The 24,300-nt window shown below is 40.1% G+C and overlaps 1 protein-coding gene across 5 annotated transcripts in view; it reads right to left on the bottom strand.

The window, feature by feature from the left end:
- The window catches only part of RCAN2 (regulator of calcineurin 2), a 266,676-nt gene that overhangs the window by 210,949 nt on the left and 31,427 nt on the right, over positions 1-24,300 (bottom strand). For all 5 annotated transcript variants that reach the window (XM_080663342.1, XM_080663343.1, XM_080663344.1 and 2 more), the window contains exon 2: positions 11,447-11,673. In XM_080663342.1, the coding sequence (XP_080519468.1) occupies positions 11,447-11,671 (225 nt within the window). In that variant the 5' untranslated portion in view covers positions 11,672-11,673. The remainder of the gene's footprint in view (positions 1-11,446; positions 11,674-24,300) is intronic.

Below are 24,300 nucleotides of genomic sequence, written 5' to 3'. Positions count from 1 at the left end.
GGACACGTGGGTCACAGATAAAATGTCCCATCTATGCATCGCCTGTCACTGTGTCTTGGTTTAAAGAAGAAGCCACTGACAAAGTCAAAGTCAGTTCTCTCCCTCTGCCACCCTTGCTTATCCATTGTCCTTCCAAAACAGGTCCTGTGAGACAGGACAACAATGCCGATTACACAAGAAGCAGGCCTGACAACTCCTGTCCTCAAGTTACCGCAGCCAGCACTGCATGGCATCGGATGGGTCCACATGGAGACTCTTGTATAGGTGCAGGGTACCGCTCAAAACAAAGAGCAAAGACATATCCCAGAGCCTCCTCTCATCCCTCTCAGGTGTGCCCAATGCCTGTGCTCTGGGAATATGCTGCATCCACCTCAACCTCTCATGTCACCTAACTCGTCTTATAGTTATCAGACCCAGGAAACATCAAGCAATGAGGGCTTGCATTTCACTCATCTTTGTACTCCTTGTTCCAAGAGCAATCCTTGGGAGATGGGAGATTTTCACTAATTGTTAAATAAATGATGGTTGGATTGATTGATTGGTTAATGCAATATTCTTTCTGCACGTTAGCATATTTGAGTTACTACCCTTCCCTGGGTATATAGATCATATATCTTAGGATATATCTTAAGTAAATTTTAGGATATAGTATCTCCTAGGGGTACGTTCATGAAAAAGAGAATTATTGATCAGAAAACAGCCTTCGACTCCCAAAAGATGCTAACCACTGTGGGAGATACTTGGGGACAGGAAGTTGCTCCCACCACAAAGCCAATCTCCTTGTTCTTATGGCTTGCTCTGTTCGGCAAGGAACAAAGCCAGAGATGAAGGTTTGAGAGTTCAGGCTGGGTACCTTATAAATTGGTACATTAAAAAAATCTGCGTTTTATTTAATATGCTAGGTCTTACACCTACATCCAAGGGTCTCTTTTCCTAAAACAGTGACCTCTTGCAGCAATGCCTTCTTGTTGTATTTCTGGAATTCCCAAAAGTCAGTTCTCAAGCTCCAAAGGAAAATCATTTTTATGATTGTACAGCTCTTTCTCATTGTGGCATGTTTGTAGATGCTGTTTTCGAATAAAAATAATTTTACTCAGGTTGGTTACCCACCTGAAGCGCTGTACGCATGACTCTGAGTGACTTGCTTGTTTCCACAATGTCAAATCCACCCTAAATGCAAAGACTTTGCACAGATCAGAACAATGCAAGGAATGTGCTACCAGTGATGCCAGAAGAGGACTCTTTGAAAGGGATGCTACTTGCACAGAAATGTGAACTCAGACATATTTGTTTAAGGGAATGACAACTAGCTAGAGTGGAGAGCCCAGTTGTCGACAGGAAGCAGGTCAGAGGCAGGGCCAGGAAACCAAAGGAATGCACTTTCTTCTCCTCTTTCTAAATCATGATGTCCCCATACTCCCGACTCCCACACTTAGAGCAGGACTATCTGCAGGAAGCAGATTTCATGGAAGCTAGTTATCTGTGCCAAATTTTTAACATCAAAGACTCATTTCTCTGAAACTTTCAAAAGAAGCTATTTGAAAAGCTAAACTCCTTTCCACATCTATGCCTCTTGCAAAGCCCTGAATTTCATCTACACGATGATAAATTTAAGTGGACTTCTGGCCCAAGTTTTGCAACTGGACAGAACACAATACCAAGGAGGAAATGAATCTATTTGGGGGGAAGAACAAAATCTCAAGTGCCAGGCATTGAAACTACAGTAACTTCCATGAAATAATCTGGCTCTAGGCCTTTAGGGTTCAAAATTAGAGATTTATTATAAGGACAAACCAACGCACATATCCTCAAATGATTTATATGTGTTCATTTCTCACCAATTAATATTCCAATAAAGATCAGATTTAAGAGACAAACTTACGATGTAGTTAGCAATGTGACCATGTGCTATTCTGGAAACACGCAGCCCACGCGTGCTGTGGAAGATATTGTTGGTAATTGTCTTGGCCAAGTTACATTTTTTCCTTGAAGATGTTTAAAAACTATTCTTCCAAACCATGTGAGTTATGGGGGGGAATGGTATATGTTATAATCTACCAATTCAGGTGATTTCTTTTCTATTTGTAGCGGAATTTCAAACATCGACAAAGCATATCCTTAGTGACTCCTGGCCAGCCTCCTTGCATGCTGGAAAGTGATTGCTAACCCTTTGTACGCCATAAGGATGGTTTCCGTTTTGGATGCATGGCAGTTAACTGGTTAACATTCTCATAAAAAATATGAACAAATTTGATCAGATAATTCAGAAAATTTTCTTACATTACACCTATACATAATTAGGTTGATACAAAAGAAACAGGATATCAAGGCCAATAGAGTACAAATAGAGTGGCTATAACTGAGTATTAATTTTTAATCTGAACCCTTGGGAAGCCAAAAAATAATGAGAGACAGAGAGAAAGAGAGAGAGAGAGAGAATCAAGTAAGTTACATAATTTTGCTAATGAGGAGAATACCAGTTCTCTGGGTAAACTAAGCTTTCTTGGCACTATGTTCTGATCACGTGACCCTTCTATGGGGACAGTGAACAATATGTATCCCGCCATAAATGCAAAGACAGTTTTCATGTGGCCAAGACTGAACTTAAACTTTCCTGAAGCCCAAGGTTATGACATAAAAATACAACTTCGCTAGGTTCCTGCAAAGAGCTGGCTAAGGTAAGCCTTTCATCCAGCTTCCCTCACACACGTGCCATCCCTGTCCACCTGCTTTAGAAGAGCCTCTTCCTTCCTGAATCAGAGGGAGGTGCTCACCAGCTTGGGCTGTGGGGAGGGGGATAAAGGAGGAGCACAGAAGCCCATGTTTACCAAGAAGATCTAATGCTATGCCACTTCCTCTACCCACTTCACCTCATGTAATACATAACAAACCCATCAGGAAGGTGTGGCTAACCCCATTTTATAAAAGAGGGAACTGAGGTTCAGAGAAGCTGCGTTGGCCACAATCACACAACTAGATGCAGTGGAGACAATCCCTTCTGAATCCAAAGCCCTTTCACTGGGCTCTTCTGTTGCCTGGAAGTGTCTGTGTGATGTCTCGAGCTATGTTTGACTTTACAGGATGAAGAATGATGAGCTTGCTCCACTGCCCTCAACATACTTATTCTCATCCAGCTGCAGGGTAAGACTAGACCAGCATGTAAGGCAGCGCGCTATATGTATTTACAATATAATAAGTGAAATAATTTAAAGTTAATACTAGCTACACTTTTGAGGGGAGGAAGTGGAGGCTTGGAACAAAATACAAGATGAAAAATCTTAATTATGTCATGTATCTGATCAATGGAACTCCCCCTTGAAACACTGACAGGTGTGTATGTTTAAAAGGATGTTTAGCCCTAGCGGGTTTGGATCAGTGAATAGAGCGTCGGCCTGTGGACTGAAAGGTCCTGGGTTCGATTCCGGTCAAGGGCACATGCCTGGGTTGCAGGCTCGATCCCCAGTAGCAAGTGTGCAGGAGGCAACTGATCAATGATTCTCATCATTGATGTTTCTATCTCTTTCTCCTTCTCCCTTCCTCTCTGAAATCAATAAAAAAAATACATATATATATAAAAAATTTTTAAAGGATGGTTATGCTGTACTAGAGGCCCGGTGCACGAATTTGTGCACCAGTGGGGTCCCTCAGCCTGGCCTGCAGGATCGGGCCGAAACTGGCTCTCCGACATCCCCCAAAGGGTCCCGGATTGTGAGAGGGTGCAGGCCAGGCCGAGGGACCCCAGCAGTGCATGATCAGGGCCGGGGAGGGAAGCAGGAGGTTGGCCAGCCAGGGAGGGACTGCAGGAGGGCTCCAGGGCATGTCCGGCCCATCTCACTCAGTTCTGATCTGCTAGACCCCAGCAGTAAGCTAACCTACAGGTCAGAGCTTCTGCCCCCTGGTGGTCAGTGCATGTCATAGCAAGCAGTTGAGTGGCCTTAGCATATCATTAGCATATTATGCTTTGATTGGTTGAACGGCCGAATGGATGACCGGACACTTAGCATATTAGGCTTTTATTATATAGGCTAAGACAACATTCCCAGCAAAACACAGCATTACCAAACGTTACCAGAAACTAATTAAACTTAAAGAACAATAAGCTGCAATGTTCTGTTTCTATATGTCCATTCTGCTTAAAAGGTAGAAGTGTGTAGTTTAACACTGCCTGCTTAATATTATAAATGAGTGAACTATCATGAGATACAAGCAGCACATTAATAACCCCACTCTCACAAAGTAACTATCACACGATGTTCCTGGAATTGGCACTCAGATCATCTATATAACACTGACCCCCCTCCATTGAGCTACATGTCAGGCCTGCTGCGAAGGGTATGTTGGTAGAGTTTTAAAGTTCATGTCCAAACTCTTTGACTTTCTTTTTTGGTCAGGAATTCCAGGATGACTGAACTGAGACCAGAATTAAGAATGTCAAGTAAGGCAGGGTGAGACCTATGCCATTTCAGCTGGTGAGAGCAAAAAAAATAATAATTAAGCTTATTTTCCTCCATTTTTCCCCTGGGCTCCCTCTCTGAAACTCTCTGAAAGAGGAGAGTTCTTAGGCAACAGAACTCAGAGTTACCCTTGAATATATATCCTTTTACATTTGAACTATTGATAATGATCTGATTACGGCCAGGCCTCTGTAATGGTTGGTGCACTTCCCCGGGGCTCCTGGCCCAGGAAGAAAGTGGAGGATGAAATCCAGACGGCTCCCTGCCTGTCAAGCCAGCCACAACTGCTCAGGGCTTCATCACCCCTCTGCCCAGAGGAAAGGGCATCAGTTTTTCAGATCCACCTGACTTGCCCCAGGCAGTATACCCTAGGACAGCTTCTGCCACGGGGCCACCTCCTAACAATTCGCAAAGTCACTCTTCAAGCCAGCAGCAGCTCTGATTGAAACCATAGGAAGTGGCTTCCACATCCCTTCATTTTTCCAAGAAAGGCAAAAAGCCCCCAGTCCCTCTTTAATATTATCCCGGACTAACTGAAACAAGGCAGCCGTTTTTTCCCCAGGTGCCATCAAGAACATATGCTTGCCCGCTCTTTGGCACAGAAACCAAATACTCTCAGCTCTCTATGCACCGGGCTTCATTCTTTCCAGGGCCTCAGTTATTTCCAGGGAGTGAAGTGGGGCATTCAGAGTGACTTGTCAGGCTCTTGAGCTCCAGGGGGCCACTCAGTGCTGGGGAGAAGAAAGACACTAAATATGTCTCTGGAATATTTTAGTCACTTCAAGAAAGGTTATGGTTCCAGGGAATGTCCTCCAGCAGCTCTCAGATGGGCCCCACGCTGGGCCTCTCGTCTGGCAGGTGTCCCCAAGTGATTAGCAGAGACTAATTATGGACAGTCATCGTCCGGGGAAAAGGGAAAACAGGACCGATTGACTGAGCACCAGGACATGCAGCCTTTTTATAATTTAAACGTTCTGTAAAACACCAACCCCAGCTGTAAATGTCACCTCTAACTACGAAGAATGAAAAGCACTAGTGAAACAGTGAAACTCCTAAGTATTCCTTGAATATTCTTGTGTCTAACTTAACTGCTACCTGCTTTAATATTTAAAATGAATGTTTGATGACCGTGTCCCCACCCTCAAGTCACAATAGTTCACTTTAGTCTTTTTAACCTATATTCAGTGACATAAGCTACAGTGCATTATTGTCTGCTGTTCATCCTTTGCTGCATATCTTTAGCATGAATTTTTCAACCAGCTTAAAGCACGCCCATAACAGTTTTCCTAAGCCCTGGATTTCAGCATTCTTTGCTGCCTTCTCTTTTACCTTTTCTCATCTCTTCCTTTTCTTTTTAAGAGTAGATATAGAAGAAAAAAAGTGCTTTTTTTTCCCACTGGAATGGCAATGGTGTCAATTGTTTTTACTCCCTTAGCTACTAAATAGGTCAGTCACCCCTAAAAGAATGAAATACCATGTAAAAAAACTGACATATAAAACAGATTTCTTCATATGAGTATCGTATCTTAACTATAAGAGTGATTTGGACTCAATGTATTTTCATTTAGTATGAGCCTTGTTATTGAGTCACCTGAGTTCTGTCTGCTTTACATTCCTTTACTGGAAAGTCCATGCTGATGGATAGGCAACTTCATTTCTAGTCCCTGTTTTCCATGGTAGAACTGAGAGATGGTGAGGTACAAAGGGTAATGAACTTGACTTAAAAGTCAAGAGGCCTCCTCTGCTCCTTGTTATCTCTCTACTTAATTAATCAATGATCCTGGCAAATTCACCTTTTGTGTCTTAGTCACCATTTAAGTGGAGGTTCAGTTCAATATTGACTGAGTACCTACTGTGTGTCAGGCCCGGTGCAAGGTGCTGGAAATACAAGAAGAAGAAAAAAGAAGAGGAATACAATTTTGTATTTCATTACTTTAAGACATTGGAGTCTAGACAGAAAAAAATGCAAATGAAGAGAAGCAAAATAGTTTGCAATAGACACTCCCTGGAGTGAAGAGAAAGCTGTGCCTGGAGCAGTCACTGTCTCCCTGACTGCAGGAGGGTCTCCCCTGGACTCAGACCACACCATTGGTCAGGAAGATGGCGAGAGAATGGGCAGCAAGAGCAGTGACAAAGGTCAAGGCCAGAGGTTTTAAACTGTAGGCACTTGAAGGAGGAGACACAGAGACTGTCGGTTTGGCTCGGGAAGACCACACAGGCAGTGCTCATCCTGGCTCCAAAGTGTCCTTCATTTCCAATAGACCCAAGCCTCTCGTCACAGGAAAATTCATTTCATTGCGCTTCTTGATGCCATAGCCATTCCAGACTGCGGTGATGCGTCCATTCTCTTTTTTGAACATGGAGTGTGGGTGCATTTTTATATATTCTACAACCTGCTGTCTAAAACTTGTGAGGCCTGACATGTTAGGGATTCAGAATTTGGGGATTTGGAAACGCAATATGTACATATGCTCATATCGGGTGATGCCCTGCAAGATCTGAGGCAGCCGCCGCAGTTAAGACAGGAATATTTCTGCAGAGAGATGGATGAATATTCACACTGGAAGGAGTTTTCCATCAGTACAGGTTACATTTGGAATGAATTAGGTCAAGTAAGGTTTTTCTTTCTCAAAATGGTAATGAAGAAAGGCTCGGTTTTCTGAGGTTTTCAGTTTTCAGTGCTGCTGGTGAGGGTTTGAACCTGCAGTGGTGAAGTGCAAAGCACACACTCACATTTCCCTACCAACTAAAGTGGAGACAAATCTTATGTGGGGACTAAAGTGAAAATCACAACTCATCAGATTTAACTTTGAAAACCCTGGAGGAAATGCTGCCAGCATGAGACTAGACCAGTGCCTCGTCAGTTCAGCTCAAGAAGAAGGAACTGGTATATTTAGTGGTCACATCTTTGAATATTAGGATCATCTCAGCCACTCGCAATGCATGCAGATGATCCACTTATGAGAAGCACAAAGCCCAGGAGACCAATGGAGCTGGGTCTCTTATGCTCTTTCTGGTAGAATATATTCTTTAATGGTTGGCAGAAATGACCCCTTATTGAGCAAAACCTACCAAAAAAACAACAAAACCTTGTGCATATGTGTGTGTGTGTGTGTGTGTGTGTGTGTGTGTGTGTGTGTGTGTAAGGCTGTGACTACAGATGAAAATATATGTTAAATGCCCTTTGGATTTAGCATCACTGTGAGCATGTATTGTGTTTATTTCCTTATTTTGAATCATTTTCTCTTGGTAGACTTTAAACTCAATGAATTTATGCTATCTGGTTCACCACCGCATCGCCAAAGCTAAGTATCATGCCGGGGTTCATTAAATATTTACATATTAAGAGGCACTGTTGTGATGCTTAAGAGCACAGACTCTGTCACTTGGCAGCTGAGGTTTGAATCCCTGCTGTACTGCTACTAGCTGTGGGACCATGGGCAGCCTCTCTGTGACTCAGTGTCGTCATCTGAAAAATGGGTTACTTCCTATATCAATGTAGATGGACTAAGTAATACTCCAACAACACACCCCCACATCCCAGTGGCTTAAAGTGACAAAGGCTTTTTGTTCCTTGTCACATTACATGTTCATCATAGGTTGGTCAGGACTCTGTGTGTAATCCATTTCTCACTCCATGACCCAAGCTGCCTGAGCAGGCAGAGCAGGCACTACCTGGCACAATGCCAGTTGCCCTAGTGGAATGAAAAGAACATCCTTCAGTGTCAAACACTGGTCATGAAATGCTTGGCCTGAAAGTGACATAGGTCATTTCTACTTAACATTGTGCAGACCTAGCCAGAGGGGTCCGGGAATGCAACCCTGCCATGTTCCCAGGAGCAGAGAGGCCAGAAGACACCACCTTCCTAGGGTTATCATGGCCATTAAAGGGCTGTGGCCATAAAGCATTTGGAAGAGCACCTGGCACCGTGCCACATGCTATATAAGTGTCTGCCATTAGTATAATTGAATTCATATTTTTGGAAGCCATTATAAAGTCAATGTTTAGGCTTCTCCTCATTAAACTGAATTTGCCTAATGGTGGTTTTTCCGCTATTCTCCTTTGGGTATAAGTGAGTGTCAAAGTCCCATCAAGCAGACCCTTACCCATCTTCAGTACAACAGAGCAGCCCGCAGGACGCCCCTCCAGCTCACCTATCTCAAGATGACTTTTGCAGCCCAACTGGATGCAGGAAAGCAAACCCAGGTGAGTGTGCCAAAGGGAAATGAACCCTAGCAACTTTCAGGTGCTGCAAGCTGTGAACATCCTAGCTCTAAATGTGTTTCATACAAAAATATTTATGCTTCAAGCTGCAGCATGCATACAGCCATCTGTATTTATAGGTTTCAGATGCCAATTTCCTCCAGCTCCGGTTCTCCTTTGTGTCATATAAACAAATCTCAACCATCGTGAGCATAACAAGCCACACTGAAGTATGTATGTGCTCATGTCTAGCAAAAGCCTCAAATCAAAATACAATCTCGCAGAAAAGGAGTGAACATCATGGCCCTCACAAGGCTGTTTTAAAAGTGTTCTTTAGGTGCCAGAACTTAAAATTTAAATAGCATAGCAGGAATGAGCATCTCAGACTCTTTGTCACTTTGATAAGCTGAAACAAACAGAACCAGAAGATAATATCCTCTTACCTATATTAAGAGCAGTACAATCCAGTACCTTCCCAGTTACCTCAGAAAGGAAAAGGGCTCAGGAGCAGTGTCTCAGACAGGAAAGATGACTACAGAAGCAAAACCTTTAATTGCTATTCTGCTAAGGAAGTTAAAATGTATGCTTTATCAGAATTGCAAGAAACAAGCTAAATCTAGCTCATCAATATCAAGAAAAAAGAATTCTGCCAAACAAGTCACACATGTTACCGCTTACCCACAGGGTCCACTGAAATGAACACTAAGCATCATTTCTGCAGCCTTATCTCTCTGATACACTCCCAGGCATCTACTCAAAGCCAAATATTTTAGACCATCACCATGGCCAGCCTTGCCCACAGGCAAAAACAAGTGCTAAAAAGGCTTCTTGCTTTTTTCCCTCTTGGCCTAAAAATATCTCCCCACCAGTACAGCACAGCGCCCCAAATGTGCACCCTTTGGGAAAGATAACTATCATCAGACCTCGTGGTTCAGATTCATGAACTTTGAAAGTTGTTGTAAGAAGTTCCTGAGAGAGTGGTGTATTAAGACAATGAGCTTTATTAAGGCAGTGAACAAACGGAGGTAAAGAGAAGAAGGCACTATGGAACTTGAAGACAAACATGTGGCAGTGAAAATGAGGAACACTTTTTCCCCTAGAATCCCAGGGATCATGCCTCCTGGCTATTGTCAACTCATTTGGTATCTGATAATCTTGCTGTGTCTCCTTTAAACTGTATAAATGTAATTAAATCAAAATGTAATCTGTATCTGATTATTTTATATCCTAGGACCTAGTGAATCTCCATTTCCTGTCTGATTTAATAAGTTTAATCATGTAGACATTGGTACCTGATCAGTCTTTCTTGAGCAGCACTCCTGAATGAGATTAGCTCCTTCCTCGGTGTTTTTATTGTTGTTTTAATCTACTGGGAAATATTTAATCAGGAAGGAATCAACCTCTAAGGAAAAGCCTTCTAATTGTTGATATTTAAGTGAATAGCTGATAAAATGAGAAAACATGGAACCTTGTTTCATAGTTAAGGGCAGGTATATTTCAGGGGAAATTACTTGCTCTGAGTAAATTACAATCTGTGTTATAACCTGGTTATAATCCAAGAGTAAAATTCTCAGTTTCTGTGCTATTTTCTGACTTCAAATAATCCAGTGATGACAGCACTGGAGGTTCTAATCACATCTAAGTGCTTGGATTTCGAGCTATTTTTAGTCCATTTTTTTTTTCAATCGTTCAACTCCAAAATAATAGCATTATAAAAACTTTCTTTAAATAGCTTAAAATAATTCCAAATTCTCTGGGCTATCAGGATTGCTTACAAAACTGATAAAATCCAGAAAAAAATACCATAGGTAATTATTTTCAGACAACAGAGTTTGGACTTCAGTAATTGGCAAAAACTGTTCTTGAAAGAGCAAAGTCATAAATCCTACCCTTAATCTCACACAGAGCCACATACTTCAGTTTTAGAAAAAAGGCCTTTCTTCCCAAAAATGTCAGCCATGTTTTATAACATAGGATAACAGTGGATATTTACAATTAGAAATCCATGTCCACAAGGGAAGGTTTGATCGTTTGACCTACTTAGACAACACACTTAAAAGGTCAGAAAATTCTGAAATGGAAGATCTCCAAACAGAATCTTTACTCTGATTTCCAAGAATACGTACACTAAATCAAGTTTGTCTCTTCAAGTGGGAAACTTCATTTTCTGGAAAATGCTTGTACACAGACAACCTCATTCTCCAATCATTTCAAATCAAAAAGTTAACCACTTTCATTCACATTCTTATAACACACGCATAACAATTCCATCCTCTGTGGTATCAATGAGCAAGATTCAGAGGGCCAACACCAACTTACCTCTCTTATAACTGCTGCAGTACTTGGATGAAAGCTATTTTTAGAATATTCATCCAACTTCAGGAGAGACAGGGATGAAACAGAGCTTGTGCTGTTTTGAGAAAGGTGAATTATGTTGTTGGCGTAATAGGGGAAGATACTTGGATAATTTCTTTTTTTTATGACATTTGTTTCCTAGCCCGAGGGATATCGCCTGCAATCACTGTTCCTAACACCACTTGTTTTGTTAGGTAGACCTGTGAGTCGCAGAGGACAAGATTTGATTCAACACAGTCTCATCTACAACCTTGTCATCAGTACCTCCAAAGTTAGCCAGTCATAGAACAGGCTTTTCTCCTCCTGCTCTGTGAGCCAAGAATAAAACTAGCTACAAGTTTCAACCACTTCAAAACGTCAATCACAAGGAAGTCATGAAAATACTTTGGGCTAATGCCACAGAGCCCATGTTTCAGGAGCAGGAAAGTCTTACCTTGCTCTCTTCTCCTTCAAACACTGACTGGTGAACGTTGCATGCAAACAAAGAGTTGGGGAGGTCATTGAAATCGGTGATTGCTTGGAAGGCTTCCTCCGTGAAGCACTGAGTTATAGCCCAGTCCCTGTCTATGCAGCAGAGCAAGAAAAGTCCTCCATCTTCTGCGATGGGCCCTTGTTGCCCCGGGTTCCTCATTCCAATGAAGTAAGATTCTCCCCTCATACCTAAGGATGCAAAGCCAAACACGTGTCAGAGTAGAATTTGATGATTTCTTAAAACTTGGTGTTCAGGTCACGGCACTGGAGTGTCTGGTGCAGAGCAAAGGAGAATGATCAGGAGGAGAATCAGGGGCTATTGGAAGTTTGAAGACCCAACAAGTTCATGTTAATCCCCTGGATCTCTGAGTCACAATTTCCCATACAGCTCTGCTTCTGGGCAAGAACCAGTTAGTGCTATGGGATAAAAAAAAAAAAAAAAAAAAAATCTAAAAACATTCCACTCTACTAGGATAGGAGTTGGAGGCCAGGGGCTCTAGCCTAGGTGCTAGTGTCTACTAGATGTGGGACCTGGGAAAGTTACATAGTTATCTGAGCCTTTGCTTCATTATGAGAGTCAAATGGACTCAAACAGAAATACATGTGCGAAAGAGCTTTGATACATTTGTTACATGATGAATTATACACCACCATCACCAATGCCTAGACTTTATTGAGTTCCCGGAACTGTTCTATGATTTACATGCATTAAATAACCCATCTAACCTTCACAATAGTCTATGAGATGGGTTCCAATATAATCTCCATTTTACAGTTGGGAAAACTTGGGAACAAAGCAAGGTAAGAAACATTTACAAGGTCAATGGCAGGACTTGGATTCAAACCCAGGGAGTTTGGCACCAGAGCTCACCTTTCTATAACTTAGAAACCAAGCAGATCAAAATTAGTGCACGTCTATATTTAAGGCAGTGCAATCTACTTCATTTCCACCTGAATCCTGATTACGTTTACTCTAGTAATTAACAGTTTGCCCACTATGAGGACTCACACACACACATCTTCTGCATGGGATGCTTACTCTAAGTAATTTGTGAACCTTAGATCTTGAAAAATCAATTGCTATTTTGGCTAATCACCCCCATCAGGAAGCTTTCTAGTATTAATCTCATCTGTGTTCCAGAATTTTATTTCCTCACTCCTTACATTCAAAATTCTACCCAACTGCAACCAGTTGAAAAGTTTTTTCCATTTTTTGATACTAGTATATAATTCAGTACATTTTATCCATCTCCCCAAATACTTCAAGGATTGTCCCTACACTTTTCTTTTTTGGGGCCTATCATAATATTATGTTCAAACGTCAATATTTAGAGGCCCAGAAGACCATACAACTTGCCCATGGGTATGCAGATAAAACTGACAGGCAGTTATGATGTGGCTCCGGGATCATCTTCAGTAAACTCCTTTTCCCTAACCCTAGCATTGCTCAGCCTCAGAGTAAAGAACAGGAAGGTGCTGCCATGAGATGTCACTCAGCCCTCGTGACGTTTAAACACAAAGTCTGGATCCCCGAACAAAAATAAGTTTCTGTTTATATTTCTCTTGAACTCTGGTGATGAGGTTATGTTTTTTGTTTTTATTTTTCCTGGAAACAAAACCCAAATGGGACCCTGATAAGCAGTATTTGATGACAATATAAATAATGCATTATATATAAAATCTTGGGCCTGGTTGGGACAGAGCCAAAAACTGGAAGAATTTGAAGTAGTAACTCTAAAACCAGGTCACTGTAATTATGGTCAATAAGAATCTTATTCTATATAAAATATAATAAAACCATTCCCATATTCTAAAGTTCTTAAAACTCCAATTAATGCAACATTTTATGTATGGGAATCAATAAAATATTTATTCTAAATAAAAATATGGTACACATTTTAAGCTTTGTTTTGTTCTATGGTTAATCCAAAATATATGAATATTTTTAACTAGAAGGAAAAACTTCAATGAAATACATGTATTTATTTTTCTTCATATTCAATTATACTGTTCCTTCAGATATTTTAGTATAATATGAATAATGGCCATCATTTATTATTAGAGTATAATTATTTTAAAAGTAAAATAACTAAGAGCATTAAAATAGTATTATTTTTGATAAATGGATTATAGAAAAATTTTTAGATAATGAAGTCATAATCATCTAATGGCATGAAACACAGATATTAAGTATCAATTCTGATTTTACTTTTAATACTGTCCCTCTTATTTATAAATTTTTAAATTAATCAAAATGGGTTCCAAAATGTTATTAAACAGGTCTGAGAATGTTGCAATTATTCTTTTTCAAAAAGAATTAAAATCTATTGCTGAACAAATTAACTAAATAGATCAAATAATAAGCCTCACTCAGGACTCATTTTAATCTACTTAAATGGTCTTAACTTCTGTTCTAAATTGTAACAATAAGATTATCTTCCTGAGACTTTATTTTAAGCTAATCACTTTCAGTAAAGATTTAAAAGGTGAATGCATTTTGGCAAACAACCTATTCTACTTCTGTGGAGAAGTATTTGAGAAGTCAGAGATTTGAACAAAGAAACTTTAACTTCCAGTTCCATTACTGACTCACCTCATATTTTAGAAAAGTCAACTGATTGTTCTATGACTCAGTTTATTCTTATAAAATAGAGTAGGAAGAGGCAGAGGAGTGAACTAGGAATGAAAGAAGTAATCAAAATCAGCATTAACCACTACATAAAAGGATATGCAACATGAAATCCGATAAAGAGACACCATTATGATAATCTCAGAGCAAGACTATTATTCTTTGGTATGATCACTAACTTTTAGTAAAGCCAAATATACAGAAAGAAAGGGAAATTCTGAAGATTAAAAGAACTCCCTAATAAAGAAAGGCAAAGGTCCTACAATCCAAAACTAGTTTATCTTTCTAAATTAATTTTAAAACTCTTAAATATTGTGAAATATCTTTTGAGGCAACAATTGCCTCATATTACAAGAACTACATGTGTTGTCCTTATTTCTAAATCTGAGGCTGGTTATCCAAGAGAAATGAGCTGCCTTTGGCTCAAGGGGCAACTCTTCTGGGAAATCTCCCAACCTCCTCCACAGCCCATGAAGGTGGCATCCTTGCTTTGTCCCTCAGTGACCTGCACAGCCTTCTCTCACAGAAGTGCCCTCACTGTGACAACTGTTTTACTTGTCTATGTCTCAAACCAGATGGTTATTGATGGATATTTCCTTAGAGCAGAGACTGGACTGTCTTCATCAGTGTGTACAATACACTTCATGTTCAGCCTGTTTCTTATAGAAAGCCCTCAAAATGATGTTTGACTGAATTAATGAATTATGTAATAAGGAGTCACTTTCAGGAAATAACAGACCAGCAAATGAGTTATAATGGCTGATTTAAAATATGAACACTAATAATATACTGTTTATTTCAAATTTATACATGAATAATGAAAAGCACCCAATCATTTCAATTCAAAGTTTGGTTTATGTAATTTTATAAATCAAAGATAGCAAGAATTACTCAAAGGATTCCTCTGGCTAAAATTTTTAAAAATCTGTGCAGTATAATTAAAATATCATTTATGGTTTTTGATTATATGAGTTCACTAAGGAGAAAAAACTGAAAAAAATCAGAATGGTATACAAAAGGAAAATAAAATTACACCCTAACCCTACTATACAGAGAAAACTATGCTAATATTTTGGTATATTTCATTTCGGTGCCTTTCTCACCTTGAGATTTTGCCATTTCATATTTGGCTTCTTTCAGAAAACATTGATATAATCAAGAGCAGCTCCCTCTATCATTATATACTCTTTGAGACATTCATATTAATAGCCACATAGGAACCCAGTGCCATAGTTATTTCACCATTCTTCTGTTCGACTTTTGGAAAACATACATTTCCATCATCACATGCATAAGGAAAAGGAAAACCACTACCCACTTTATGGGAAAAACCAAGGTGGTGGCATAGGTAAACACCTAAACTGCTGCCTCGCACAACAATTTCAAAACTACAACTAAAAGACAAAACGGACATCATCCAGAACCACAGGAAGGCTGGCTGAGTGGAAATTCTACAACTAGAAGGGAAGAGAAAAGCACACTGAGACTCAGAGGAACTGCGGAAGGCAGAGGTACAGAGATGCGCGCATGGAGAGGACTGGCAACTGAGTGCGCAGCTGGCTTTCTCAAGCAGGAGGGAGACAAAAGCTCCCGACTATGCTGAACTCCAGTTCCAGGAAAGACTCTGGGGACCCAGACTCATTCGGGGAGAAACTGGACTGTCTGGCAGTGGGCGGAACTCGAGGGCAGCTTTCTCTGAGGTGCTTGCAGTGATTACCACCACGAGACATTGAGACATAGGGGCCTATTAGGGCAGGGCTGACGGGAAACCAATGCTATCTGCTCTGCCCTGAGACTCCACCCCATCCAAGCTGAGCACAGAGGCTTATGCAAGTATAGTCTCATAAGGGTGTCTCCAGCACAGAAGTTCTCCCAGCTTAGACACAGCTGATCATCACAGCCAATTGGCCTGGAGGTCAATTCCTCCCAGTGATACCAACAACAATCAAGGCTTAACTACAACAAGACTGTGCACACAGCACACAAAGGGGTGCACCAAGAGTGTCCATCTCAGGTAACTGGGGAGCCTGAGCCACTGGGCCCTATAGGACACCTAGCACACAAAGCCACTCTATCAACTCAGGGAAGCAGCCAAAATGTGGAGACAAAGAAACAGGTCACAAATGAAAGAAATGGAGGAAAGCAAACTACTGGATATAGAGTTCAAGAACCACGGTTATAAGGTTTTTCAAGAATTTTCTAGAAAAGGCCGATAAATTTAGCAAGACCCTTGAGGATATGAAAAAGGACCAACTAGAAATTAAGCATACACTGACTGAATAAAAAATATTATACAGAGATCTAACAGCAGACTAGAGGACCGCAAGAATCAAGTCAAAGATTTGAAATACAAAGAAGCAAAAAACACTCAACCGGAAAAGCAAAAAGAAAAAAGAATCCAAAAATATGAAGATAGTGTAAGAAGCCTCTGGGACAACTTCAAGCATACCAACATCAGAATTATGGGGGTGCCAGAAAAAGAGAGAGAGCAAGATACTGAAAACCTGTTTGAAGAAATAATGACAGAAAAATTCCCCTACCTGGTGAAAGAAATAGACTTACAAGTCCAGGAAGTGCACAGAACCCCAAACAAAAGGAATCTAGAGGACCACACCAAGACACATCATAATTAAAATGCCAAGAGCAAAAGACAAAGAGAGAATATTAAAAGCAGCAAGAGAAAAACAGTTAGTTACCTACAAGGGAACACCCATACGACTGTCAGCTGATTTCTCAACAGAAACTATGCAGGCCAGATGGGAGTGGCAAGAAATATTCAAAGTGATGAAAAGCAAGAACCTACAACCAAGATTACTCTACCCAGCAAAGCTATCATTCAGAATTGAAGGGCAGATAAAGAGCTTCACAGATAAGAAAAAGCTAAAGGAGTGCATCACCACCAAACCAGTATTACATGAAATGCTGAAAGGTATTCTTTAAGAAGAGGAAGAAGAAGAAAAAGGTAAAGATAAAAATTATGAACAACAAATACATATCTATCAACAAGTGAATCTAAAAATCAAGTGAATAAAAAAAATCTGAGGAACAGAATAAACTGGTGAATATAATAGAATCAGGGGCATAGAAAGGGAGTGGACTGACAATACTCAGGGGGAAAAGGGTTTGGGGGGTGTGAGAAGAGACTGGACAAAAATCATACATCTATGGATGATGACAGTCGCAGGGGGGTAAGGGCAGAGGGTGGGGTGGGAACCGGGTGGAGGGGAGCTATGGGGGAAAAAAGAGGAACAATTGTAATAATCTGAACAATAAAGATTTATTAAATGTAAAAACAAACAAACAAACAAAAAAACCCAAAAAAACAAAACACTACCCACTTTAAAAGCCTCCCCTGGGAGAACCTCAAAATGTCTTTCTATGCCAAGAAGAGACATCTTTATGAAATACTGAAGAGAGCCCTGGGGGTGTACTTGGGTTCTAGTCATTGTGTAAACTGGTGCCTCCTGGCTGTGGATTTCTTGTCAGCAAAATGGAGAAACACTGGGGCCTTGTCTACTGTGACCATCAAATGAAATGAAGCAAGTGAACATCTTCTGTAGCCTCCAAGATAATATTTGAATGAGAGTTATTTATTACCATGTGTAGGCTCGTCAAGAGCAAGTCAGTAGTGGAGGGACCTGCCACTACAGAGGGGATGCCACCTACTTCTGGCAAGTGTGTAACCAAGTTTCAAACTTCCAGCGAATGTCCATGAGGGTTAGGACCATATCATTAAAATGAGGAACAAGTAGAGATGCCCCTTGAATATTTGATATGAACCTAGTTGGAGATTCCATTAGAAGGGAAAGATATTCCTAAGAAAAAAAAGAAAGTAATAATATAAAAGAAACAAAACAACCCTGCCTCTCTCCAAGACACCACCAACAGAATAGTTCATTTAAATGTTACAAAGTTAGTGGCATCAAAAATATAAATGTCTGAATTTGACCCACTTTAATGGAGAAGGAAGCCTGGAGAGAGGAAGATTTTCTTTTTTTAAAATTTTATTTATTTATTGAGAAAGAGAGAGAGAGATTTGTTGTCCCACTTATTGATGCACTCATTGGCTGATTCTTCTACGTGCCCTGACGGGGGACAGAACACACAACCTCGGCATATTGGGATGATGCGCTAACCCAATTGACCTACCTGGCCAGGGCAAGATTTTCAACTATTTCATTACTTTTCTATAATGTGAAAATTATTTCATCCAAGATACTCAGATAACCTAAAAGCAATTATTAATGGAACATTAATGAAATATTAAAATTGAGACAGTATGTTTCCTACTGTTAAGACTAGCCACCTGAAACTTAAAAATGCCTGTTCAGTGTCACAGAAATAGTGATTGAATAAATGGTTGTTGCATAAATAGTAAATAAATGTTCTCTCCCCCAATAAACTTGGATGATCTAGATATTACTGGGTTTCTAAACAAGGAAGTAATCTTTCCAAAACCCCCTACTTCCATTCCTAACATTTATATGATACAATTAAACCCCAGGAAGGGACCTCAAAGAGATATCTGATTCTGCTAGGCATCAATAGTGTCCCAGTGTTGACAATATGCATGAGTTTTAGAACCCTCAAGCATTACACCTTTCTAGGAATAGGGTAGAACTCATGAGAGTGGGGAGCTGTGCATTGGCTCATAGGAGTTCTGGTCTATAAAGACTTAAACTGAATATAAAAGGGGGGATTGCAAATTAAGCCCAGGAGAATGGCAAAGAGCCATGACAAAAAAAATAAAATTGTAAACATCCATGGAGATGCTCATCCTAGCTTCACTATCAAGTAAAATCGTCCCATAAATAGTGAGATGTGTGATCTATAAAAAAGGCTATTGCCACATTGGAAGGAGTGGGGTGTTGATAATCTCATCTTGAGTTTCCTCATAGGTAGAAAACATCAAGGCCAATTCTGAGTACAACCTGCTACGGGAAAACTGGCATTCTTTCTAAGGGGACCATCCAATCTTATTGAGAGGCCAAGAGTCATGTCATCTAAGAAACAGGTGCATGGGAAGACACAGCAGAGGGAAGTATAGGAAAGAAGTCTTGAGCGAAATCACAGTTGCTTTCAAATTCTGGAGGAGGAAATGAAATTTTTGTGTCTGGTGCTTGGGGAGTAGAAGTTTAACCAGAGAGAAAGAATTCAATTTAATAAAAGGAGCAATGGAACTTTTAAAATTAAGGTTGAAGTAGAAATGTCTGGCCTCATGTCTAAGTAAGTAACTGTATAGGTGCTCCATGGAGCAGGGAACAACTTTGTCTGGCAGAATGTCACAGAGGGAATCCAAGGACCAGGGAGATGGGTGGTTGGCATTTCCTTTATGGTGTCTTTTCACCTTGAGATTTTTATCTTTCCAGCATTGAAAGAAGATACGCAAGAAAAGAGACCTCTGTTTATCTCTGGGCTTGGAGATCCTCAAGAAAGGGGAACATATAACATTTAACAAAAGCTTTCTCCAGTGTTGAAACATTTAAATTGATGCTCATAACAAACCTGCCTATATTTTTCATCTTCCAGGTTATTCAAACTAGAAAGTGAGAATTTTTTAAAATAGGAAATAATGATCCACAAAGGGAGAAAAATGAGCAAAACATACAAAAAGCAACTTAAGTTTGGGTTTATTTTTCCTTAGACAAAAGAATGCTAAAGATTCAATTCATTTGCTTTTAAAAGTAAGAACAGGAACCTAAAACTTTTGCAACAAGAACAACAAAACAGGAACAAATATGCCTTGAATCCATGTTAAGGCCAGCCAGGAGGATAAATAAGGAAATAGGATAAATGGAAATGAATAATGAATAATTCATTCTGACTTTAAGTTCAATTTTAATTGGAAAACAAGTAAATGGATTATGAGAGATTAGTTAGTGTGGAGGAACTGAAAGACTGCAGTGTCAGCTTGAATAGTAATGTAAAAATAAGAATGCAATGTTCTGTTAATTAGCAGTAGAGAAGATATCGCCATAGCTATTTTTAGGTTGAATATGAAGTTAAATTAATCAAGTTGAAAGTTTTAAACAAGTTAAACTTCTGCTGTGTTTAAAATTTCTTTATCTCTAAAATTAATTGATTCTTTCATGATACCTGGGACAAAGCGAGCTTATTAGAAGAAAAATTGTATATGAATAACAATACTCTTTACCATTAAATCATATCATCAGCTTTCATTTTTGGTCTGGCTTTTGGGTGAGGTCCTTTTGACATCTTTTGATATTTTAATATGTAGACCCTTTTAGGAGTAAGCCAGGCCTTATACTCACTTTTGTCCTGCTTACAGAGAAACTGAAGTATAATATTAGTAACCAAAAACCATCCCAACCATCCTGAGATACAAAGGAGAGTCATGATATTCTTAGGTTGTGCTCCATAGAAATCCATTAGAATTGTTGCTGAAATATAATGGAACCTATTTAATTCAACTGCAGAATTTTCACATGCTATTCTTGATACCATATGGGATCAGTTTTGAAAGAAAGAAGACCAAGCAGTTTTCAACTCATGGATTTCAAAGGAAATTATCCACATTCCTCATTCACTACTCCCTTCAGGATACCTCTGGAGCCACTGTTCCACCTTAAGCTCCGCTAGGAAAATATTTCAATTATCGTATTTTCCCGTGTACAAGACACTATTCTTTTCTAAAATCCTTAGACTGAAAATCAAGGGGCTTCTTATACACGGAAGTCAGCTGAGGAGGGAGCTGGAGGGAGCCACGTGGGTGTATAGTTGCCCATACCTTGTCAAACAGGCTTCCTCCAATGACATGCCTTATTGTTACTGATGTCAGCTGATGCCGTAATTGGAGGTGGAGGTGAAGAGTGCACAGATGCAACAGGGACCAGAGTGTTCTGAGCCCATAAAGATGTCAAAAAATAAAAGTATATATACTGGTAAGTGATTACCTTACTCTGCAAAATTCAAATTAAATGTAATCAGCTATGCAAAAGAGCATGGAAATAGAGCTGCAGAGAGATAATTTGGACCTCCTCCCACTGAGTATATGATCAGACAGTGGAGAAAACAGGAAGAACAACTCATTAAGGTGCCAAAAAAGAAGGCCTTTTTTTTAAGAGGAAAACCAGAAAAATGGGCAAACTTGGAACAGAGGCTTAAGACTTGGATTATGGAGCAGTGCCAGAGTGGCTTATGTGTGTCAACCAAGCTTATTCAATGTTTGCAAGTGAAATGAACCTTGTTGATTTTATAGGAAAGGCAAAATGGTGCTTCAGTTTCATGAGGAGAGAAGGGTTGGCCATGAGAACACGAACACAGTTAGCTCAGAAAACGCCACCAGTTTTTGAGATGATCTCATATATATAGACAGTGACTCAGAAGGCAGCAGTGATACTATAGAAGTTGAAGAAATTGATATGTCTGGAACTAATAGCGATGAAGAAGAGAGCAGTGATGCAACAGAGGCTGAATAAAGTGATATGCTGCATAATATCATAGTACTGGTATGTAAACATTACCTGCAGTAATTACTAAATAAAAATGTGTTCTGTTTTATGTTTAAAATATTGATTTCTTAATTTTTGGTTGGAAAAGTGTGGGGGAAGGTGTCTTATACACGGAAAAATATGCTAATACAAATCCCCAAGAAAGCAGCTTTGTATAAAGTTTTATAAAGTTGGGGGAAGGGGGAGCAAATTGTCTCTATCATTTCCTTTTGCACTGGGTTCTACAGATGCAATGGGACTACTAATTTGCCCAAGGTGTAATGTCTTTACCCCTGAGGGGTTTAATGCCTATGTTCTCCCAGAAGGATTTACAACTCCTGTATATTTTTCCAATGGACAAAATAAAAAGGAAAGGAAGACCCTCAAATTTATCCAGGGTCAGGCAAGACAAACTGGACATTTGTATTCCATTCCCACAAACCTAACTGACATCTTCAAGAAAATGTGATTCAAACAAGTTTGCTTCACGAGAAGCAAGTTAGATAGAGGAAATATCATCTATATATATAATCTATACATATAAAAGTCTAATATGCAAATTGCCCCCTTGGGAGTTCAACAGGGAGACCGAAAGTTCGATTGCTCGCTATGATGTGCACTGACCACCAGGGGTTGGCACAGAACAAAGGAAGGCCCCAATTGGCCCTGATCGCCAGCCAGGCCTAGGGACCCTACCCATGCACAAATTACGTGCACTGTGCCTCTAGTCTTTTATGAAGGATATGAACGTGAGGAGGTTGTTCTTAAAGACAGAAAAATCTTCCTACAAAGAATAACTTACAATGAAACATAAGTTCATTATATGAAATGAGCAAAAGCTTTGGTCATTGTATTAGTCAAGGTCCGGTAGGAAACAGATGGCATGCTTAAACACAACTATTTAAGAGGGTTTAAAAAGAGACTCTTTACAAAGGTGTGGTGAGGCTATGGAAACCCACAAAAAAATAGTGCAAAATCCTGGGCTGGCACTACCCCTAGGCCTAAAGAGGTGAGAGTAGGGGAGGTGTTTCCAGAGCAGGGAGACATGGAGGATTGAGCAGGGAAGCAGTTTGCTGCCCAAAACTATGCCTTTTGGAGGTAATGATTATTTTTAAATGGTTATTTTTCAAGAAACAGGACTCAGGAAAAACCTTTGACCTTCTCCCTACCTGCCTAAAAGAATTTAGATAGAGGACCTGCTCCAGGAAGAGATAGCTATCATCACAGGTTATAGGAGTTTTATATGAACTAGTGTGTGATAGACAAGGAGGAACCTAGCAAGGCCCCTTGGATCAAATCCCGTGTCCCATTGCTAAAGATGTCTCAGCCAACATGTGCTTAACAAAATTTGCTTTTCCATCTCCAGGTGAATTGCCTTCCTACCCTTTGAAGTCCAAACTACAACTTCTCTTTAAAAAAAAAATTACATATAAATATATATATTGATTTCAGAGAGGAAGAGAGAGGGAGAGGGAGAGGGAGAGAGAGACAGAAACATCAATGATAAGAGAGAATCTTTGATTGGTTGCCTCCTGCACGCCCCACATTGGGGATCAAGCCCACAAACCAGGCATATGCCCTGAGCAGGAATCGAACTGTGACCTCCTGGTTCATAGGGTCATGCTCAACCACTGAGCCATGCCAGCTGGGCAAAACCACAACTTCTTAGGTCACCATGTCATGTAAGCCTCAACTGCCGGATTTATTCTAAGATCCCATATTCTTATGGATCCCCATGTGTGCATATGTAATAAATTTGGTTTGTTTCCTCTGTTTATCTGTCTCATGTCCATTTGATTAACAGAGCAGCCAGAAGAACTTGGAAGAGTAGAGGAAAATTACTTTTCCTCCCCACAGCTTGACGAGAGGGTTCCCTGATAGATAGACCATTGGTTGAGGGATATAGCCAATCCACAGTGGCACCACAAAGAGGGTGCCAGAGGAATAAATACCTTTCTCTCTCTCTAATCTGCTGGCACCTTCCATCAGCCAAACCAGAGGGTAAGGGAGTGCAATGTGGAATCCATGGGTCAGCTTCTGGGGCACAGCACAGAACAGAAAAGGCTGGAGAGAGTTTTGCTGGGATCAACTAGAAACGTCACTTCTAACTGGGTAACTAGAAATTTCATATTAATTTCAATGGAACTTGATTTTAAAACGTAAACCATTTGTAAGTTCACAGCTCAACTAGAGCCTATTTAATGTGGCTACAGATTCACCATTTCTGACTGTGGTTTTCTTTTCTTTCTTTTTTTCCCCTTAAGAACAAAAAGAGTGTATGGGGAAGGAGAGGTACTGTGTGGTGCCCTCTGCCTGCACCATTTGGAGCATGTATTCTTGAGCCCAATATGGAGGCAGTAGACCATCCTTTCATTTGTTGCTGTAGGAAGCTTAAAGAAAGTTCCATGCCTCTGGATGAGACAAGTAATTATATGCAAAACAACTTTCCACAGGAGAATGACACTTCACAAGTGAACAGCAAAGCAGGCGAAGGTTGCTATGGTAGCCAAAGTAAGATTTATCCTGTCATCTTTCACCTTTGGCTTTCAGATGGTACACAGAGCGCATCAGGAGAAATAGAGTGAAAAGGGAAAAGAGCAGGGAGTGAGACATGCAGCACCTTTGAGGAAAATCCAGCCAAGAAAATTCAATTTCTTTCTAGTAAGAAAAAAAGCCAGACTAGAAGGCTGTCTGGAGGGATAAAATTAGCAGATAATATTGGCTTCATTGTAACGG

This window comes from Plecotus auritus (assembly GCF_963455305.1).
Source record: "Plecotus auritus genome assembly, chromosome: 4".
Classification (NCBI taxonomy): Eukaryota; Metazoa; Chordata; class Mammalia; order Chiroptera; family Vespertilionidae; genus Plecotus; species Plecotus auritus.
Note: the sequence above shows the minus strand (reverse complement) of the source record. Positions and strands in the feature narration are given on the sequence as shown.